General features: G+C 38.5%; 1 protein-coding gene across 2 annotated transcripts in view; it reads right to left on the reverse strand.

Moving 5' to 3' along the window:
- GRK7 (G protein-coupled receptor kinase 7) overlaps window positions 1–18,406 on the reverse strand; it is a 45,812-nt gene extending 27,406 nt beyond the window's left edge. For both annotated transcript variants that reach the window (XR_014587881.1, XM_083847864.1), the window contains exons 1-2: window positions 13,445–18,406; window positions 12,233–12,670 (exon numbers count right to left, since the gene is read on the reverse strand). Coding sequence is in view for 1 of the 2 variants with exons in the window: in XM_083847864.1 (XP_083703990.1) it covers window positions 12,233–12,670; window positions 13,445–14,047 (1,041 nt within the window). In the remaining variant the exon portion in view is untranslated. The remainder of the gene's footprint in view (window positions 1–12,232; window positions 12,671–13,444) is intronic.
- Between the last annotated feature and the right edge of the window lie 557 nt (window positions 18,407–18,963).

Genomic DNA, 18,963 nt, shown 5'->3' on the forward strand with positions numbered 1-18,963 from the left:
AAACAATACGTGCAGGAGGTAACATCACAACATCAATTACAACACAAGCCTAAACAACACAAAATTAAATCCAGTTAGTTTTTCTGCTTTTTAGGGTTCTAAAATAAAATCCACCATTTGGTTGATAAATAAAAGTAAAATGAGAAAAAAATAGATATATCAGCCAGGTTGAGAGCAAAAGAAAGGGTTAAAAGTGAACCAACACCTCCTCAGTAAAGCTACAGAAGTTCAAAGGAACCATATCAGGCACTACAGCAGCTGGTATCTTTCCTCAGGCAATTTATACAGTTTGCTCTGGGTTCCTCTAAGTTAATATTGAGAGATACCCTGACAGTACTACATTTTCATGTGTGATTATTTTGTCCCCTTTCTGTATGGCAAGTGCTCAAACACAGCCTGCAGAACCCAGATCCATCCGGCCTCTGAAGAGCATGAAACCTGGAAGGGAAAGGAGGGGCTGAAAGCAGCAGAGAAATTTTGGTACAAAAGGATGGACACAGAGCTCATTCTGGGTTAGAGAACAGACACTTCTTAGGCTTCTGGAATATTTTCAGCTTCTCTTTCTGGGAAGCAATAAGCATTCTTAGTTTTACTGAGATGGAGCTGATTTAGGGCACTAATGCCTTGAAGAACTGATGAGTCATGTCATTATCAAAATGTGCCCTGACAACAGCACAGTAAGGTCTTTTTGGTAAGACATTACTTTGCTGCAGTTTAGCATCACCATACGGGAACTGGATAATTCTAACATGGAAAAGTCAGAGTGTCATTCTGTGATCATTAACGTGTCTCATGGGAGTTCCCTTCCAGGCTATTTCCTCCACTTGTTTCTTCCATAATTGTTTTTTCTTCAGAAGAAACAGTTGCAAGTAAGATCTGTCTCTTCCATATGCATCTTCCACATAGCCTTCAGTAAGTCACGCATACAGAAAACCATACTTTGACATGGTACTCATTACTCATGAACAGAGAAAACAAGACCGTAAGTACAGACCAAAAAGACTTCATGACAACATAATAGAAAACAGAGATGGATCAACAAAAGCTTTTCTTCAGACTGAAGTAAAAGATGGTGGATGGGGTTAGAGTGTGAATGAGAAATAAACTTTAAAATTCTCAATTAGTAGCACTGAAATCTTTTGAACTGTTACTGCACTGATCCAGCTCAATTTGAGAAAAGTCTAGAAACATGTATTGTTCCTCTGATATGTCAAACCATCCCAAATGAGCTGTTTTTCTCATGAAAATTCATCAAAACTTGAACCTAAATTTAAAACGAATCTCTCTCAATCCTGAAGATTCTTATTAATCCCAAGATTAATAATGAAGGAACAGGTTGAGAAACAGGAATCTAATCTAATCTCATAACCCCTGAGACTCAAAAAACCCACCTAAACATTATCATTTGATAACAGATACAAACACATTTCACAAGTAGTCAACAGTGATGTGTAAGTGGGAAGAAACACATAAGCAAGCAGGGGAAGAAATACAATCCTCAGCATTTTTTTTTTTTTTTTTAATCAAAACAGTAATGTGAAAAAAGGAAGAAAAGAGCTTAAATTTTAGTCTTTTACACCTATTTCAACATATGGAGCTTGGCAAAATATTTCATTTGGGAAAAAAAGATGATAAAACCCTAAGCATTTAAAGATAGAACAGGGAAATCAGAAAGAAAATCATTCAACCCCTGGAACTGGAAGAACATGTATCTTTCATATGAAGACTTAATTGTATCTTTGGAGAGTTAAAAAATCATACCATCTTTCAAGGAAAAGAGAGCCTGTGGCAACATGAAAGAGCCTCAATGATGCAAGAAAGGTTTATTTAGGCAGGTAAGACAGAAGCATATTCTCAGCTTATTCTCAGCTCTCACTAGGAGCCAAAGACTGTTATATTACCCCAACTTTTCCACAGAGGGCAGAAATCGTGTAGCACTGCAAAGCAACACAACTTTTCCAAGTTTAGTCAGTGCCCCACTGTCCATTTCCTGCTTGCTCTACATCTAATACTATCTTTTGTGATGGTAAGCAGAATGCCTTATTTGCACATGCTGTTTGAAATACAAAAATATTAATTACATTTCTGTTAAATAAATTTTAATTGACTTGCTTTTGAAAATGGGTTAAATGATCTACTTCTCTCTTCATTTTCTTACGCAAAATACAAGTTTTCAACAATCACCTCAAATGTAATGCCCGAATGCTGTCCTTGGATACATTAGCAAAGAACTTCTGCTAAGTGGAATTGTTGCTTTGAGTGTGGTTTGACAGGGCATAGTAGCAATGAATCATCTGAAAGGATACAAATGTCTCTTCAGCGAAATGTGATTCTGTACAAAATTTCTAAAGGCCACATAATTATAATCTTTTAATAATACAAGATGTGATCCGGAGAAGCACTAAGTGCACTCAGTTCCCAGCACAGTCAAGGGCCCTTGGCACACAGCTACCCTCAGCAGAGCGCAGTGCGCAGAGTAACTCACGTTCATAAAGCCTGTTCACATCACTGCCCTGAGAAGAGAAAGTACTTTGAACAACATCGTTATCCCAGCTTCTCAACAAATACAGTGGAGAAAGAAACAGAACTGTCCGGAGTTTTCTTTATCACAGGAACAGACAAATGGGGAGAAATTGGATTTAGATCCCTCTAGCTTTTCCCACAGATCTCTGCAAAACAAACTCAATTGATATCGCAAACCAAACAGTAAAGCAAATCAGAATGTCTATCCTTTGTTTGCCATGGCACAAGAACTGTTGAACAGAGGAAAAAAAACAAGCTGAGTTTAGCTCTATCAGCTGTTTCCTGGGGCTCGGTCTGTCCTTCCTCCGAGGGGTGCCATTGACTGCTTTGTTCTCTCCTCCAGCTGTTCCTCCACTCCTGCAGCAAGGGCCTGAAGAGACCCTGGAGGAATGCAGTAATAGCGCACAAAAACTTCCCTGCACACAACTGAACAGGCCCTAGATGCAGAGGAGAGCAACGGATCTTCCTCTGTCACTCACGTTACAACATTCATTTTTATCCCGAGAGCCCCTGTGAGGAGAAATGGAGCGTAACTTAAATCAGTCACACAGGCCTACAGTTCCACATGTTCACACAGCAACAAGCCAGTTGACCAAATGAGTAGGCAACTGTATTTTAGAAGAAGATCAAGTCAAATCTAATTAGCACAACCTGTACCCTTGAAATGACTCACAGAGCAAAGATCTCAGCATACCATTAATGCTCAGCAAAGGGAAAGACTTCACTTTGGTTAGAAGGGAAAAGACATTTGGATAAATTGATGGGCTACTGGTTCAGAACACAAAGAGGACTGCCCAGAGTACCAGGAGAAGATAACAACACACTGTATAGGAGCTTAGGAGCTCCTCAATCCCACAGGCTTACGCAAAATTCACCACTGAAGGTTTTTTCATTTTCACAGAGGGACACCATTTTAACGGGGAAAGCTGTCTGTCTTAACAAAAAGCCTACAGCTAAAAGCAAAAAGGGACAAAAACAGATTTCTGCTATATTAGAAAAAAGGAAACTAAATCTACCTCTGGGATCAAAGTCCCATACTGAAGTAGTGAGCATATTCTTCAGTTTAGATCCACGCTCTGTGGAAATGAAAGAGATAAATGACTTGAGGAAGGCTAGTCCAGTCACTGGGCAATGACTGGAACTTTGGACTCAAGAGCATCTCCCCACGACTCCCTGCGTGATCACACATAAATAACTATCTTTGCTTCAGATCCCCCTTGGAGAACCCATTCACAACCCTATCTTGGTGAAGTGTCATCAGAAGAAATATGCATTTATAGATGTTCCAGCAACCAGATGTTATAGGGATTGAGCACATAGGACACGCACAACACTTGCTACTGACTCATAACTACACAATTAGTACACAAGAATTACCAGGCTTCTTTAGCATTCCTGTAACATGATTTTACTTTTGATTTTGTGCAATGCTTTGTTTCTTCTTCAGTTTCTCCTAAACATTTTCCATCTGTAATGTGGGAACAATACTGCACTTCAGAGATGCTTATGGTTTTATTTTTTAATGATTGTTGAATATTCTATAAGCAATATTAATAAAAGGAGAACATTTTCCATGTACTCTTAGCTCTATATATTTTATGAAGCTCTTCAAAATGCATACTAATATAATACAATACGTAGGTGGCTTTCTCAAAAACAGGACATAAAAGAGAAGCTCCATGTTCAGAGCCAGCATGACTGAAGGCACAGGACTGCGTGGCATACTCCTGTGAGAAGGGTAATGGCAGCCCAACGCCAGCACAGCCGCTGCAGGTTAAGCCGAGCAAACGGTGAGGCCTGGACGGTTCCTGTCATGAAACCCACAGGATTTCAACCACCTTGTACTTCAGGATTAAGACTAAAGTTGAAGGTACTATTCTTACACAGATAAGTCCAGGAAGACAACTACTGGCTGCGTCAGACCGAGGCCCACACAGCCAGTTAACTGTATGTGAATTGGCCAAAGCTGGATGCGTGGGGACAAGCGCAAGAGGATGGCGTGCACACTGATACCTCTAGTATTTTCCTAGCCTCCAGTTGTTTGCACGTCAAGGGCTTCCAGAGACAGATACGGGTTCTCTCAACAACGTTCTCTTCCATCAATTGTCCATTCTCCCCTTGAACCTAGATAAATTCTTAGACTCTACAAGATCTTTACCAGAAGAGCCCTGCAACCTACCTACACTGTGTTAAGAACCACTCCACGTATTTTGAACCTGCTTGCTACTGCCTTCCACTAGCAGATTTTCAACTTGAACAAGGAGCAAAACTGAGCCTGTAGTTTCTACTTGCTTGTATCTGTATTCTAGAAGCTGTCTTCTTGAAAACGTCACTATACGTCTGTTATGTGAAACTATTCACCACAGTAACTGGAATTGTACGTGTGGTCCAATACGAGTAGAAGTACTACATCCCTCACCAACCTGCAGCTTACAGTTTCTGCAAAGCTGTCAAATCAACAGCTCAAAGAATTACATCATCAGCTAAATACTGTATTTCTTATCCAATAAAATACACATTATTGACAACGTTAAATCAATGAGTGACCCATTAGATGATTTACTTAAAGAGAACATTCCAGAAAGAATTTTTTGTAACAAAAGACAAAGGAACTAAACAGTAATATTTAGCACTTACGTGGCATTTTCATCTTCTAAGAGCTTAATTAACTTTCTACTCAGCTCTAGGAACTTTATAAGGAATCTTACCTCTTGCTTTTTCATGGAACATGCTACAGCACACATTAACCATCAGATGAAACTGAATGAAGAACAAGGTTAAAAGTCATGCAAAGAGCCCTGATGCTGTGTCTTTAAAGGACCCCAGTAACTTTTTCCAGACAAGAAAAACGTTTCTGGCAGGTTGCAAGCCCTGTGCAGGCTAAGTACTGGGTTGGGACACATTGCATTCTTGTCATTTTACATGACTACAATATCCTTTCAGCCACCTGCAAAACTGCAGGAGGTAGAAAGATCTCACAAAATTATTTTTGCTCCATTCACGCTCAAGTGATCATGGTAGTCATAGTGGATAAGTTTTCATTCCGCAAAGTATACGTTTCAGACAGAAAAAATGCAAAATACCTGTCATTATGATGCACTTCATCACAACTGTGATTATCAAATTTTTGAAGAACAAAGTCCCACTAGTAACTATTTCTGAGCAAATGAAGAGCTGTCATTTTTCTAAGCGCAAAGGAAGAATACATTTTTACAGAACCTTATCGAATAAAAATGCAATGTGATAATGACCAGAGGTTAACTGCAGAATAGCTTGCTTAGTTATTTTTGATTTCACAGGTCTGAACCCTTCTCCCCATTTCTCAACTGTCTTGAAATTAAGCTGCAAGTTTCAGGAACATCTAAATAGATTTCCTTCTGTTTTCCTAAGAAATAGGATCTTATAATAAACAAACATACAGGAGGGCAAAAGGACATTTTGAGTAAGATTTTAACCAAAACATGTTTTTCCTATAAAAATATTATCATGTCCTTCAAATATATAAAACACAGCACAGGAAAACTGTGAGGATGCCTGAAACCTCTGAAGAGATGAATGCACTTTCACAAATACTACAATAATATTTTTATTGTTTTATTTTTCACATTTTTTTTTTCAATATTCAAGCTTTCTGGCTCGACAAAGTACTTCATAACTTAAATGCACCAGTCGCCTTGCACAAAACCCATACCCATTAATGGCAGAAAGCCCTTCCCAAAATAAACAGCACATATGCACTGACTTCTGGAAAAAAAAAATGGCATCGAGTCCCCAACAACTGAATATACTGAAGATATGAGGGTACTACACAGAAGAACATTGTGACTTTTCTCATAGGTATTCTCAGGAAATAAAGTACTATCCCTCCTTTGGATAAGGGCAAGAACATTTGACTCACACAAGTGAACTTCAAGTTACACAACGAGAAAAAGTTGTAGAGACCTCAAGAAAAAGCATGCCAGGTCAAACTGTTCAAGTAGAGAAACTTGGCATAACAGATGGAGATTTCTCATTGTTGTCATATGCAAAAAGAACTAGTTCCAGAATCTATCATAAGCAATTAGCAAGCTCTTAAATAAATGTTCCTGCTCATATTGGAAAAAAAGCACACCTTAATATCCACCCTACATACATTACAGTTTCTCAGACCAGAGAAAGCTTAGAGGTTTGAAGATGTGCATTAGCACTGATGACCTGCATATGGTAGTCAAGTTAGTACATAACTAAACAAAACATTTCACCTATGCAAAAGCCAACTTTGAAGACTCTCAGTTTCTCCTTGTTGCCTGTTTCAACACGAGAAAAAAGAGAATATCAACATAAAAAAGGGAGTAATTTTAAGACACAATCCAGCTTTATACATGGTATGATCAACACATCAGAAGAGATGCTACAGGCATATTTATATGAAGAGTCATGATGATATTTCCTGAACTCCTGAATAACTTTATTATCACTGGCAAAGTGTTTGTTTATGTTTCCAGAGATGTCAGTAAGAACTTTGCCTAAGTGTGCATATACACACTTCTAGGTAGATTGCAGAGGAATATGTACGTATCATGAGAAAGTCTCATATAATCCATGTTTGTTTCATGAAGAAAAAACATTTTAAGCAACTTTCAATTGCCCTCTATTTTTTTGTTTTCAAGATCATTACTGTTCCAATATATGTTTTTTTTTTTCCAATTTCTCCATTCTAAAACCAGCTAGCACTTCACAAATACAAATCAGCACACCTTAGTTAAATCAGGTTTTTAAGCACTGTGATTAATACTGTATCAAGTGATTCACAACTGCCTATATGTGTTCAAGACAGTAGCGTTGCCATTCACATGGAGAGCCAGAACATGTTTCTACTAGCTGCTTTAGCTGTTGAGAAGAGAGGAAAAAAACTAAGGCTAGGTATCCAATAAAATCTTTCAAAACTTTCGTTTTGGTAAGTAGGGCATTTTTATTTATTGCCCTTACAGACAGTTGATATAGAGGACACAAATATTCCCCAGAGTATATATTGTGACAACACTTACAGGATACTAGAAATACTTGTTCAATTATGTAAGTTTAAAATTATAATCTGCAAAATACTTTTTCTGCAGCATAAACAGACATTACTTTGTAAGAAGACCATATCGAAGTCACCCATCTAGAATTCAAGAAACTGTTTAATGCATAAAGAATACAATGTTTGGCTGGTAAACAACACATACATATTAAAGTTTCACTGAAGTTTTCACTGAAAACTTGAAAATGTCTAAAACAGGAACTCACTAACTAGCCTACCACTTGTGCCACGTGATAATTTAATCACCTAACAAGATTTACAAAGGGGATTTATGCATCCTCCAGCTGATAGACTGATGGTGTGTATTTATACAGGAAATGCTAAGAATCTTTGGATGCTTTGAAAGTGGAGCAAATTTGCCTTTATTGGCTTGTACACTCATGAGAGGTGTACAAAATTTTCAGAATGCATGTACATATTGTGTTTTTTTGAAATCTCTAATGGAGTATAGAAAATGTTCAGATAAATTCACATATTATATATGATTTAACCCTGCATAAGGAACAATGAAAGTCATTACATGATCTTTCTACTTCTTAATATATAGCAAATAACAAAGACAGAAAAGGACAAAGACAACAGAAAACTGTTGCTTTGTTTCACTAATTACGATGAAGAGGTATTTTCATACCAGCTTAGTTACAGTCAAACACATGAACACTTTCTAAGCAGGTACCTAAGATCAGATGTCTACTCCGTATTTAGACAGATACATAAATTACCTGATTTAAAACTATGTAATCAAGGCATTTCAGAGGGTTCTGCAAAGCCTCCCTGAAAATCTAGTAAATTACAAGCAAGTACATTTGATTTCATCTATCTGACTTGCATACAGTACTGAACTTTTTGCCTCTCTTTAAAAAAAAATGTAAAGGAGAAAAATTCATGAAGAATTACAGTGTGCTGCTGTTATAAATCAACTTGGATTGGTTAAGTCCCAATTTCAGAGAACCATCTGTATATTCATTTTATGAGACATCTATAACAAACTAAATACAAGGAAGTTTATGAGACACCTACAAAGAAGAACAGGATTATTTCAAATGTATGTACTTAAGATTTCTAAAAATATTCTCTGGGTACTTAACTACAGTGGACTCAATTGAAGCCAGGTGCTCAGATCTTTGTAAAATCCCAGGTGACTTCTTCAAGTAGATAAAAATATACTGACAAAATCTCAGATTTTTGCTGATTCAGGTTAGAAAAGTATTAAAAGACTTTTATTTTTCCCCAACTTAACTTTGTAAAAGAGAAGACTATTCAGAAATGAAGATATAAGAAAATGTAGTTACTAGAAAACTTACTTTGTTTTCTCATTTATATCTTTGAATAAATTATAAATAAAACCCACACAAGGTTTTTACCCAAATAAATGCACCTGGTTAATGTTGCATTTATAATGCCTTTTATTATGATACGAACTTCTACAGACAGTATACAAAGAGCATAGGTCACTAACTATTTTTCAGAGTAATCAAGAAAGAAGAAAATAGATCATGTGACCATTTACTTGGCTCCTGCTGATACATTAAAGGTATGCAAGTCTTCTGTTTTACTTTGCTTATTTACAAGAAAGATTCAGTTAAGGACTGAAGAACTAGAAATATTATGAAAAGATTAGCACTCAGGAAGAAAAACCTGAATCACTGCGGGAGAAAGGTTTGTAGACAGCTGCTGAAAAACATTAGTTATTTTAATTTAGTTTTAGCATCTATTTAGCTCTCACCTGCAAAAAACAGGAATTTCTCCATTTTTTTTAAAGGCACCATTCTGCTTCTTCATTTAAGTGTCAGAGACTAGAGCAGGATATCCATACTCAGAATGAATACAATCTCTTAACAAAAGTAGTCTTATTGAATATAAGGGTGTCTTGCATTGTAGAAATCTGTTCAGTGGGAATAAGCTATTAAAATATGATCCAGAAAGCACATTACTTTTTTTTTTTCCCCCCTGGAACAGTACTTCAGCAAAACAAGTTGATGCTACTGAAATTTCTAAGATTAAAAGTAAGAAATAAAAAGCTCAAACAACTAAAACTCACAAGATTTCATTAAACAGACAAAAAAAAACAACTTATTTTTTAATATATCACCTTACAGAAAGACCGCAATAGACGCCCTTTTTTTTTTTTTTTTTTTTTTTTAGTTCTTCCTTCTACTTAACAAGTAATCATAAAACTTCATTAAGATGTATATGGCTGGCTAAGTTAAATTTATCTGAACAGATGAAAACATATGACCATCAGCCATACTAGACTGCTAAGCCATGGTTTTGTATTGTACAGGTGATATTAGGTAACTACTTTGAGGCAGCAGAATGATTCATGAATATGGTTAAAGCAGAGTTAGATTTCATTCTCCTAGTGCAATAGAACAGTATTTTAAGCACGATATTGAAAAAAAAAAGTCTCGTAAAAGAGGGTTACGAGGCTTTAAAGTCAGAACTGCTTTTAAGTGCTGGAGGTATGAATGAAGCTCAGGGTATTACAACCGCCCATCAAAACAGAAGATACTTTGCAAATGAATAAATAAATTTAAATTAAAAGGGTTTATATCGTAGATCAGTAGCATTTTCTTAATAATTACTGACTGAAATTTGTTAGCCTTAAATCATCATTTCAGACTATCATCCAAAGTCTGGAATCAGCTTTGATGTCAGGCACTTCGGTCACATATACAGTAAAATACAGATTTGGTCTGGGGAAATAGATCTTTGCCTTTAGCTTCTAAAATTGCCCTTATAAAACCGAGTCCACAAAATGGTACAACTGATTATATTTCATAAATCTGTCTTAGATCCATAAATCTTTTTGTGTTAAAATATAGGCCTATACAAGTATCTTCTCTTAAGCTTTTTAACTGAGAATTTTATAGTCATATGCAAAAAACTTGCTATGATATAAAATTTCTGGCAATTTTAAGTCAGAATGTAACTGTGATTAGTATACAAAAGTTAATTTAACAGCACTGTTTTTATTACATGAATCAAATGTTGTAAAGTTCTTTTTATTGCTTCTTACATTACTATAAATATTAGTAATATCTAGCTCATATTTTTTAGTAGCAGTTTTCATAATTATTCAACTCCCTCATAATTATAACACAAAACGAAAAATAACGTCATCATAGCCTTTCTCCTATTTCAAATTCTCATATGAAGAAAATAAAACTGCGTTTAACAGAAATTCCTTATAAGATACTACAGTCACTGCAGTTTAGACTCCAATAAAAGCTCCCATATAAGGGTGAATACTGCTATTAAAACAGAGACCAGAAGCAGAAGAAAAATCATTATAGCAACTTAATGACATTATCATTGAAAGCAAGGAGGAACAGCTACATTGCCCACTATTGCTTTTGAGATTCTACAGTAATAAATAGAAGACGTTATACATTTATCAATATCCTCTTTCATTTTTTTCTTTTACCAAACGCCACATATTTGCTAGTGACAAAAACTGCCCTTGGACAGAATTATTTTTCCGATCATAATAAATGCATGCATCTGACTTGCAAAACATAGTAAGGTTTATAGATTATATATACTTTGGGCTCACTGATCAAAACGCTAATTTCACAAACAAAACAACATTTCCATTTCACATAATTTCTATTTAAAAATCTGCCTTAGCTATCAGAGAAACTGTATTTTCAGCTCTGAAACAATGCAGTCTCATTTTTAAATCTATGATATAAAACACCAGTTTCTGTATTTTCTATTACTAAGAACTAACAATAATCATAACGTTTTTTTAATTGTCAGTAGAAAACGCACTCTTCAGAGTACAAATTACTGTATTACATGACAACATCAAAAGATGTGTGTACCTCAAGCATGATAAAAATTTTACTAGCATCTCTCATCTAATGATTTTTTACAGAACTTTAAAGACTTGGGAAGTATGATGTTAGACCAGACTATAGCATGGTTTCCATTTCTTCACATTCCAGTCTATTTCAAACACTTTGGGATAAAAATGCTCTTTTCATATTTAAGGGACATGAATACAATTTTCTTGTGAAACCTCATGACATTATTACAGAACTGGATTGAGACGGCCACAGGCACAGATAAGGTGCAGCACAGAAATTCACACAGCAAAAACCAGTTATCTTTCTCTTTCTTCCTACACATACACACATGCATGCACATTTTCAAACTCTCATCAAGTCTGCTTATTTTTTCAGGAATGAATTTGTAGGAGGAGGAAGGTTCATGATTATTTGTCGCGCAGCACGACTGAACACCCACAATACAATCAGTGCTGTTACCTAAGGGAAATCTGGAAGAACCCATGTTCTTCTAAGAACAAAAACTGAAAACAGCAGGAGTCATATCTTTAATTGCTGCTCATTATACAAACAATTCATTGGTTAAATCCCAGGCTACACACTATTACTCAATCTTATGAGAAACAATAGACAAACTTGACTCTTCTGTTTTTGTGTAAGAGAAGTTGCTTTACTAATATAGTGACCAGAGACTTAATTAACCAAATCTTCTTACCACCTGTCTCTTAGAATGAAATGACCACGTAAGGTCTTTAGCAAAGAACAAATCCTGAGGAATTAAGTCTTGGACTCATAATACATTAGAAATAGAACAGCTTCCTTTCCCACTTCCCGTGTGCAATAAATTTCTACTCACCCTCTGAGTGATGTTTTTTCCCTCTTTTACTTGCACTGCCAATCCAAGATCAGAGAGTCTGCAGTTACCGTTATCATCCAGGAGGACGTTTTCTGGCTTCATGTCGCGGTATATGATCTTGATGGAATGGAGATGCAGAATCCCACAGGTGATCTGAGCTGAGTAATAGATTACCCTGTTCATTTCTAAACCCCTTTCTCCCACGTTGTAGATGTGGTATTTCAGATCCCCTCCATTCATGAGGCTCATGACAAGACACAGATGGCTTTTGCTCTCATAGGCATAAGCTAATGTGACTATGAAAGGGCTGTTGACCTTCTCCAGGATTTCTTTCTCCAGTAGTGCCATCTTCTCTCCACCTTTCTTTTTCAACCGTTTCTTATCCAGTTTCTTGCAGGCATACATCTTGCCAGTATTTTTCACCTGGATGGCACAAACCTAGAAAAGCAAGATGCAAAAGGAAAGGTAAGGAAGCAATTTTACACATAGAGATGGAATATCAAGGGCAGTAATAGGCAGGAACTGGGGAAACACAGATGCCTATTAGTAGCTGCTAATGGTAACTTGCATGGCAGAGTATATTAGCAGAGAAAATAAGGAATAAACAAGCACAGAATCAGTTCTATTCAGAACTAGTGTGTGGTGGGCCTTGTGCAAAGATCCTGAGGACTCCAACAGTAGACCTGTATTATTAAGTAACATGAAGAAGGACCCATTCTCTGATCATGAGAATTAGTGGCATATACAGCTTGTATATGTATAGCTAAACTCTCTTCCTTCTGAAAAAAGGTAACCTCATTCATGCTTTTTTGGGAACAGATCTTGATCAGTGCTATTCCCTAAACTGTGCCTAAGAGTTATCTGGGAGTATGTGAGCTAGCACAGGCCAAAATGGTGCCAAGGAACATACTAATAATTAACTACATAGATGGCCGTGCAAGCTTTTGTATAGAAGCAGCCCACTTCTTCACTAGTATAGACACAGAACATAAAATTTTAGGGTAATTCTTCACTATCAGGCATCTTGAGTCAATCTAACAGTATAGATAACAACCTGAGTTTAATTTCTGTGAAATGGACAATCTGAATGACCAAGTTTTGCAAATTGTTAAGACGATTTCTTCATTTATCACCAAGTTTCCCTGTGCAAACCCAGCTGCTGGTCTTGAGAGGGGAGGGATGACCCACACTTGTAAAGGTAACAGCTCTTACCTCTCCGAAGCCACCTTTGCCCAGCACTCGGAACTCATAGAAGTATTTATCAGTTACTGGCTGCTTCTCAAAAACTTTCCATTGGAGGAATTTGTCATAGAAGGGGCTGCTCTGGAAGTCCTGAAAAGGCTTGCCTTGAAGGAAGAGTTTGGTTTCCTCCTTGGCCAGCTGGACAACATTCTCATAGTCTTTCTCAGTGGCTGCCTGGCATTTGCTGACCAAGTCAGAGCTCATGAAAGCCAGATAGTTTTTGGCGCCTCTCTTAAGAAAGTTGGTGATCATGTTCTCCATGGTACTGCTCTTGACATTGTCCTCTGCCAACTCCCAGTTTGACACCTCATCCAGGAAGTCCCTCGCTACCAAATGTTCCGGCACTGTCTCTAAGAAGTCTCTGAAGAATCTCTTGCCGATGGGCTGCTGCTCACAGATGCTCCCATAATCAGCAGCAATGGACTGCCTAACCTCTCCGCACTGATCAACCTTGGGCAGCGAGAGGCTCTTCCGTCTCTTTTGCATCTCCTTGGTGTCTCCATCTCCACTCTTCCTGGCCTGCAGATAGGCTGTATTGGCAATCAGGTTGTCAAGCCCCCCCATGTCACACATCTTGGCAAGCTCTTGGGGTGGCAGAGCCTGGTTAGAGAAAACAAGGAACTGGCCCAAGTGCTGTGCTGATGCTGCCCTGCACCTCTCCCTGCCAGTGGTGTGTGGGGGCTTCTGAAACACACCAGAGAGACTAACTGCTTTTGCATTAAATACCTCTCAAGGATTTTCACTAAGTACCTTTGGGTACATGCACCATTTGTGGAAAGTGACTGGTAAGAGGTTTCTCTGTAAGGAGCTTTGAGTTTGCTATCTATAGCTGAGAGATGACACCCTAGGCAAACCTTCTCACTGGCAGCACCAAACAAATGCAGTTCGGTTGGTGTTTCATGAATGAGCCCTGACACCCTTTAAATGTACCGTTACCCCTCTGTACACACTGCCACTGGCTGCTGAGAACATGCAAAATTTCTGTGGGTACCACAAGCACTCGCCAGTCCCAGTGGCACACTGCTCACAGGTAAGAGAACAGCTTCTTACCTCCCTTGCTCTTGACATGGTGAACACCATCAGTCATTGAGCTTTTAATTTTCACGCTACCCAGTGCTTTGAGCATCCACACTTCCAAAACTCAAGTTATACTCAACAGCAGTGACTCTGAGCTCCACAGATACATCATGCAAACCTTGACACCTCACGCAGCTCCATCTGAAGGAACAGAAAGCGGATTACACACAGAGGCTAAGAACTGCTGCTGCTCTAAAAATAATGATCCCTACATATGAAACAGCACAGAGCTCTGACCTCAGCTCCAGCCCACAGGAAGAGGATAAACACATTTCAAATGACTGGCCAAATCTTGCCAAGACACTTCCATACCATACCGTGGCCTCTCTTCATTTTCCCTGCTGAGTTGGTATTACGGCCATGAGCGGCAGGATGACAAGGTGGCAACGGTGTATGGCTGAGCATCAACAACAGGACAAAGCCAATTATAATCAAGTGAAGCCAAAAATCCACGTGACTTCACTCAGTGGGCTGCCTACCAGGAAGTCTGAGCCCCATTTTTTCCAAAATAATAAATATCCTATGCAGTGTTCACTAGGCTAAGCACTCTTCTGCTGTGGAGTCATGCGGTTTGGCCTCTGAAAACGGTGTTCCTATTTAAGTAAGATACTATGGGAAAGGTAAAGCAGCTCCATGATTTCTCCAGTAGCAATTGGGTCAAGCTATGCAAAGACAGCTTCCTTAGCTTCCTTTTTTTTTCCTCCTGCTCTCTTAACCAAAACAAGTAGAAGTGCTGAATCACAAATGCTAAACATTAGGAGTAACAATGGGCATTTCTCAGACTCCTTAATGTTAGTGATAAGCCCTTCTTGGTTGCTTTTTGTCACTCTACTAGTATGAAATATTTTGCTTTTATATGCTTAATCCCATCTGCATTGAATCCATTTGACATATGATTTATGGTTATATTCTACCGAGTGCGTGAGAGCTTTTCTAGTGATGACTGACAGGCCCATCCATTGCAAACCGTGTGTGAGGAGGTGGTGTGCTCTAATGGCAGAACATCTGAAAGCCATGCTTGCTACAGCAGTCTCTAATTCAGGCAGGTGAATGCAAGCACGGGGCACGAGAAGGTTACATAAACGGCTGAATGATGCAGCCAGCAGAGGAAGGAAGACTGCAGAAATGTCAAAGGAAGAAGTGCCTGTAGTTCTGAAAATGGTGTCCCCAGCAACATATTCCCGTAACAGCCTCAGAAAAAAAAGGAGAGGAGGCCCTAATTTCAGGCCCTAACATTCAGCAGCATCTTTTTCAAATTTAGCAAAATGCCACCATAGCTCAAATTCCGAGTAGCAGTATGAAGTGCTGGTGACTGAGGCCCTAAGGGGGAACTCAAGCCTATACAGCTAGTGATAGAATCTTATCTAAGCAAGTCAAGAAATTACTCAATGTTTACGGTACCTGCATAAGCACGGCACATTCACAGCTTCAAAACATCATTCTGCTCTATTCATTAGAATTGTTCCTGATTTGTACAGAACATAACACTTTTTGTAAAACAAGGTAACTTCCTAAAAAAGCTAAGTGTGACAATATGATCTTTGGACACATACTCATTACTCCAGCCACTTTTGAGAGACAACCCTAGCTAGATTTGCTGAGTTATCCAAATCTGCCCGGCATGCATTAAACAGCAGAAAAAAATAGATCGGCATTAATCTATGAGTTGATAATGGCTACTGAAGTTAGTGTCACCTAACCCATAAAATAGTATGTTTGGGTGAGAAGCAAAACTGATTTACTTTGCATGTACAAGAGGTGAAAAAATTCAGGACTAAAAAGGGGTACTTATTAAGAACTGTGCTAATGGAACACCAGGTAGGATTTGGAGCAGAAGAGAAATTTATCTTGCATAGGCATCTGTCTGGTGCAAAGCTCACAGCAAAACTGAGACCTAAGCTGATCTTCTCTAAATTGCAAAGAAAATATGCAAAGACTTGAAATTAATTCCCCTATACCCTAGGTGAACCTCTATTTACTACCCTACAAGATATTCTATAATCTATTTCTCACATGTTCGCTCTCAGCTGAGCTGCTTGCCTGTACATAGGTAGTTACAGATTAACTTAGCCAGAGACACTGAATCTGTTATCCAATGCTTAGAGCATCCAGATCGGATATAACACGTACAAATTCCTGATACTGCATATAAATATTTTTCCCAAAACTAAAATATGCATCCTACAAAATAAAGTATTATCTGTCCAAAGGATTTAGAAGAACAAGACAAAATGAAAGTATTCTTTCGAGCAGCTGACTGAAACTCACAAGAGCATCTTCAAAATGAATTTTAGCAACTTATGTTAGTCCTGAAGAGCTTATACAAAACCTAAAATTAAATTAACATTACAAAATACATTAAAACTAAAAACATTAAAATTAAAATAACATTACAATAAAACTGCATCTACAAAACAATTTATTCACGTTAACAGCACAGGTCAAGGTAACTCAAAAGGATCAAAAGCAGCCCTGAGGAGGACCTGGGGGTGGTGGTTGACGAGAAGCTCAACACGAGCCAGCAATGTGTGCTTGCAGCCCAGCAAGCCACCCGTACCCTGGGCTGCACCAAAAGCAGCGCGGGCAGCAGGGCAGGGGATGGGATTGTCCCTCTTTCTCGTGACATCCCCCGGGGAGCCCTGCACCCAGCTCTGGGCCCCAGCACGAGGACATGGAGCTGTTGGAGCGAGTCCAGGGGAGGGCTGCAAGGATGCTCAGAGGCTGCAGCCCCTCTGCTATGGAGGCGGGCTGAGGGAGTTGGGGTTGTTCAGCCTGGAGAAGAGAAGGCTGCGGGGAGACCTTACAGCGGCCTGCCAGTGCCTAAAGGGGGCTACAGGAAAGCTGGGGAGGGACTCTCTATTAGGAAGTGATAGGACAAGGAGTAACAGCTTTAAACTGAAAAAGGATAGATCTAGATTAGGCATTAGGAAGAAATTCTTTACTCTGAGGGCAGTGAGGCCCTGGCCCAGGCTGCCCAGAGCAGCTGTGGATGCCCCATCCCTGGCAGTGCCCAAGGCCAGGCTGGATGGGATTTGGGCAGCCTGGGCTGGTGGGAGGTGTCCCTGCCCTTGGCGGGGGTTGGAATGGGTGGGCTTTGAGGTCCCTTCCAACCCAAACCATTCTGTAATTCTGTGCCAGACTGAGAGCCACTAAGAAAATGAAGTTGCCACCCTCCGTGCTCTTCTCAGTAATAACAAGTCAATGAGTAAGTGTTTACAGTTATTTTCTTTAAGATTAGTAAGTTTAAAAAAATGTTGTGAGCTGATTTTAAGTCTATTTAAGCAAAGGCAGGAAACAGGATGACTACACCTGAACTGCATGATGATGATGAGCTTTCTAATACCACATTGCATAACCAATAATGTACATTAAACTATCTTAATACAGCAGTTTATATTCATCTGCATTTAATTGAAAAGCAATACTTCACAGAATTACTGAACTGTATTCTTGCAAAAAGCATCTTATTTTAACATGTAATGTTCTGAAAAGCAAAATTTCACACAGATACCTGAAGGGCTATATCTAACATTACTGCAGACATCTTTTTGAGTTGTCTGCTTTTAATGCCTGCCACTATCCCATTACGATTTTCGCACATTCTTAAACTAGCCATTTACGTGGAAAATATCCATTATGTCATATATATATATAATGGAATAGAATATAGAAATAGATATTAGAAATATAAATAAATATTAGAAATATATTTCTATATATAACATAGAAAGTTAATATAGAAATGAAAATTTCTCTAAATTTCCCCCGTTAGAATGACAAATCTGGTCATTCCAATACATGACAGCTGAATCAAATCAAAGGGACTGAGAAAAGCGATACCTTTTCCTTATATTAAATAGTTTCATTTTCTCTTTATTAACCAAATGCTTTGCGGGAGAGATGGAATCTTATACCTCACCTGGAATATTGTCCAGGTTTTGTTCCCCCAATTCAGAAAGACACTGAAAAATGCGCACAGTCCAGCAAGGGCCACCAAGATGATTACAGAACTTGACATATGTAGTCAGTGTGCAGAAAATCAGCATATTCAGTCTAGCTAAGGCTGGGGAGACAGTAGGGGAGAAGGGATCCAGTCGCAGCCTTCCAATACTAAACAAACACCACTAACAAGTAGTTATAGAGAAGACAGAGGTACTTTCTTTAGAGCGATGCATGGTGGCAGCATGACAGGCAGTGAGCACCAGCTGCTTCACGGACATATTAATCTGGATATACAGAAGATTTGCTGTGAGAACAACTAAACACTGGAATAGTTTGCCAAGAAACTGGGGAAAAGCTACAAGATGTATCTTGACAGGGCCCTGGACAGTCCAGTCTAAGGCCCAGCCTTCAGCAGCAGATCAAACCACCTGGTCTCCAGGGGCCCATTCCAAGCTACACTTTGTAGGGAT

The sequence above is a fragment of the Anser anser genome (genome assembly GCF_964211835.1).
Source record: "Anser anser genome assembly, chromosome: 9".
Taxonomy (NCBI): Eukaryota; Metazoa; Chordata; class Aves; order Anseriformes; family Anatidae; genus Anser; species Anser anser.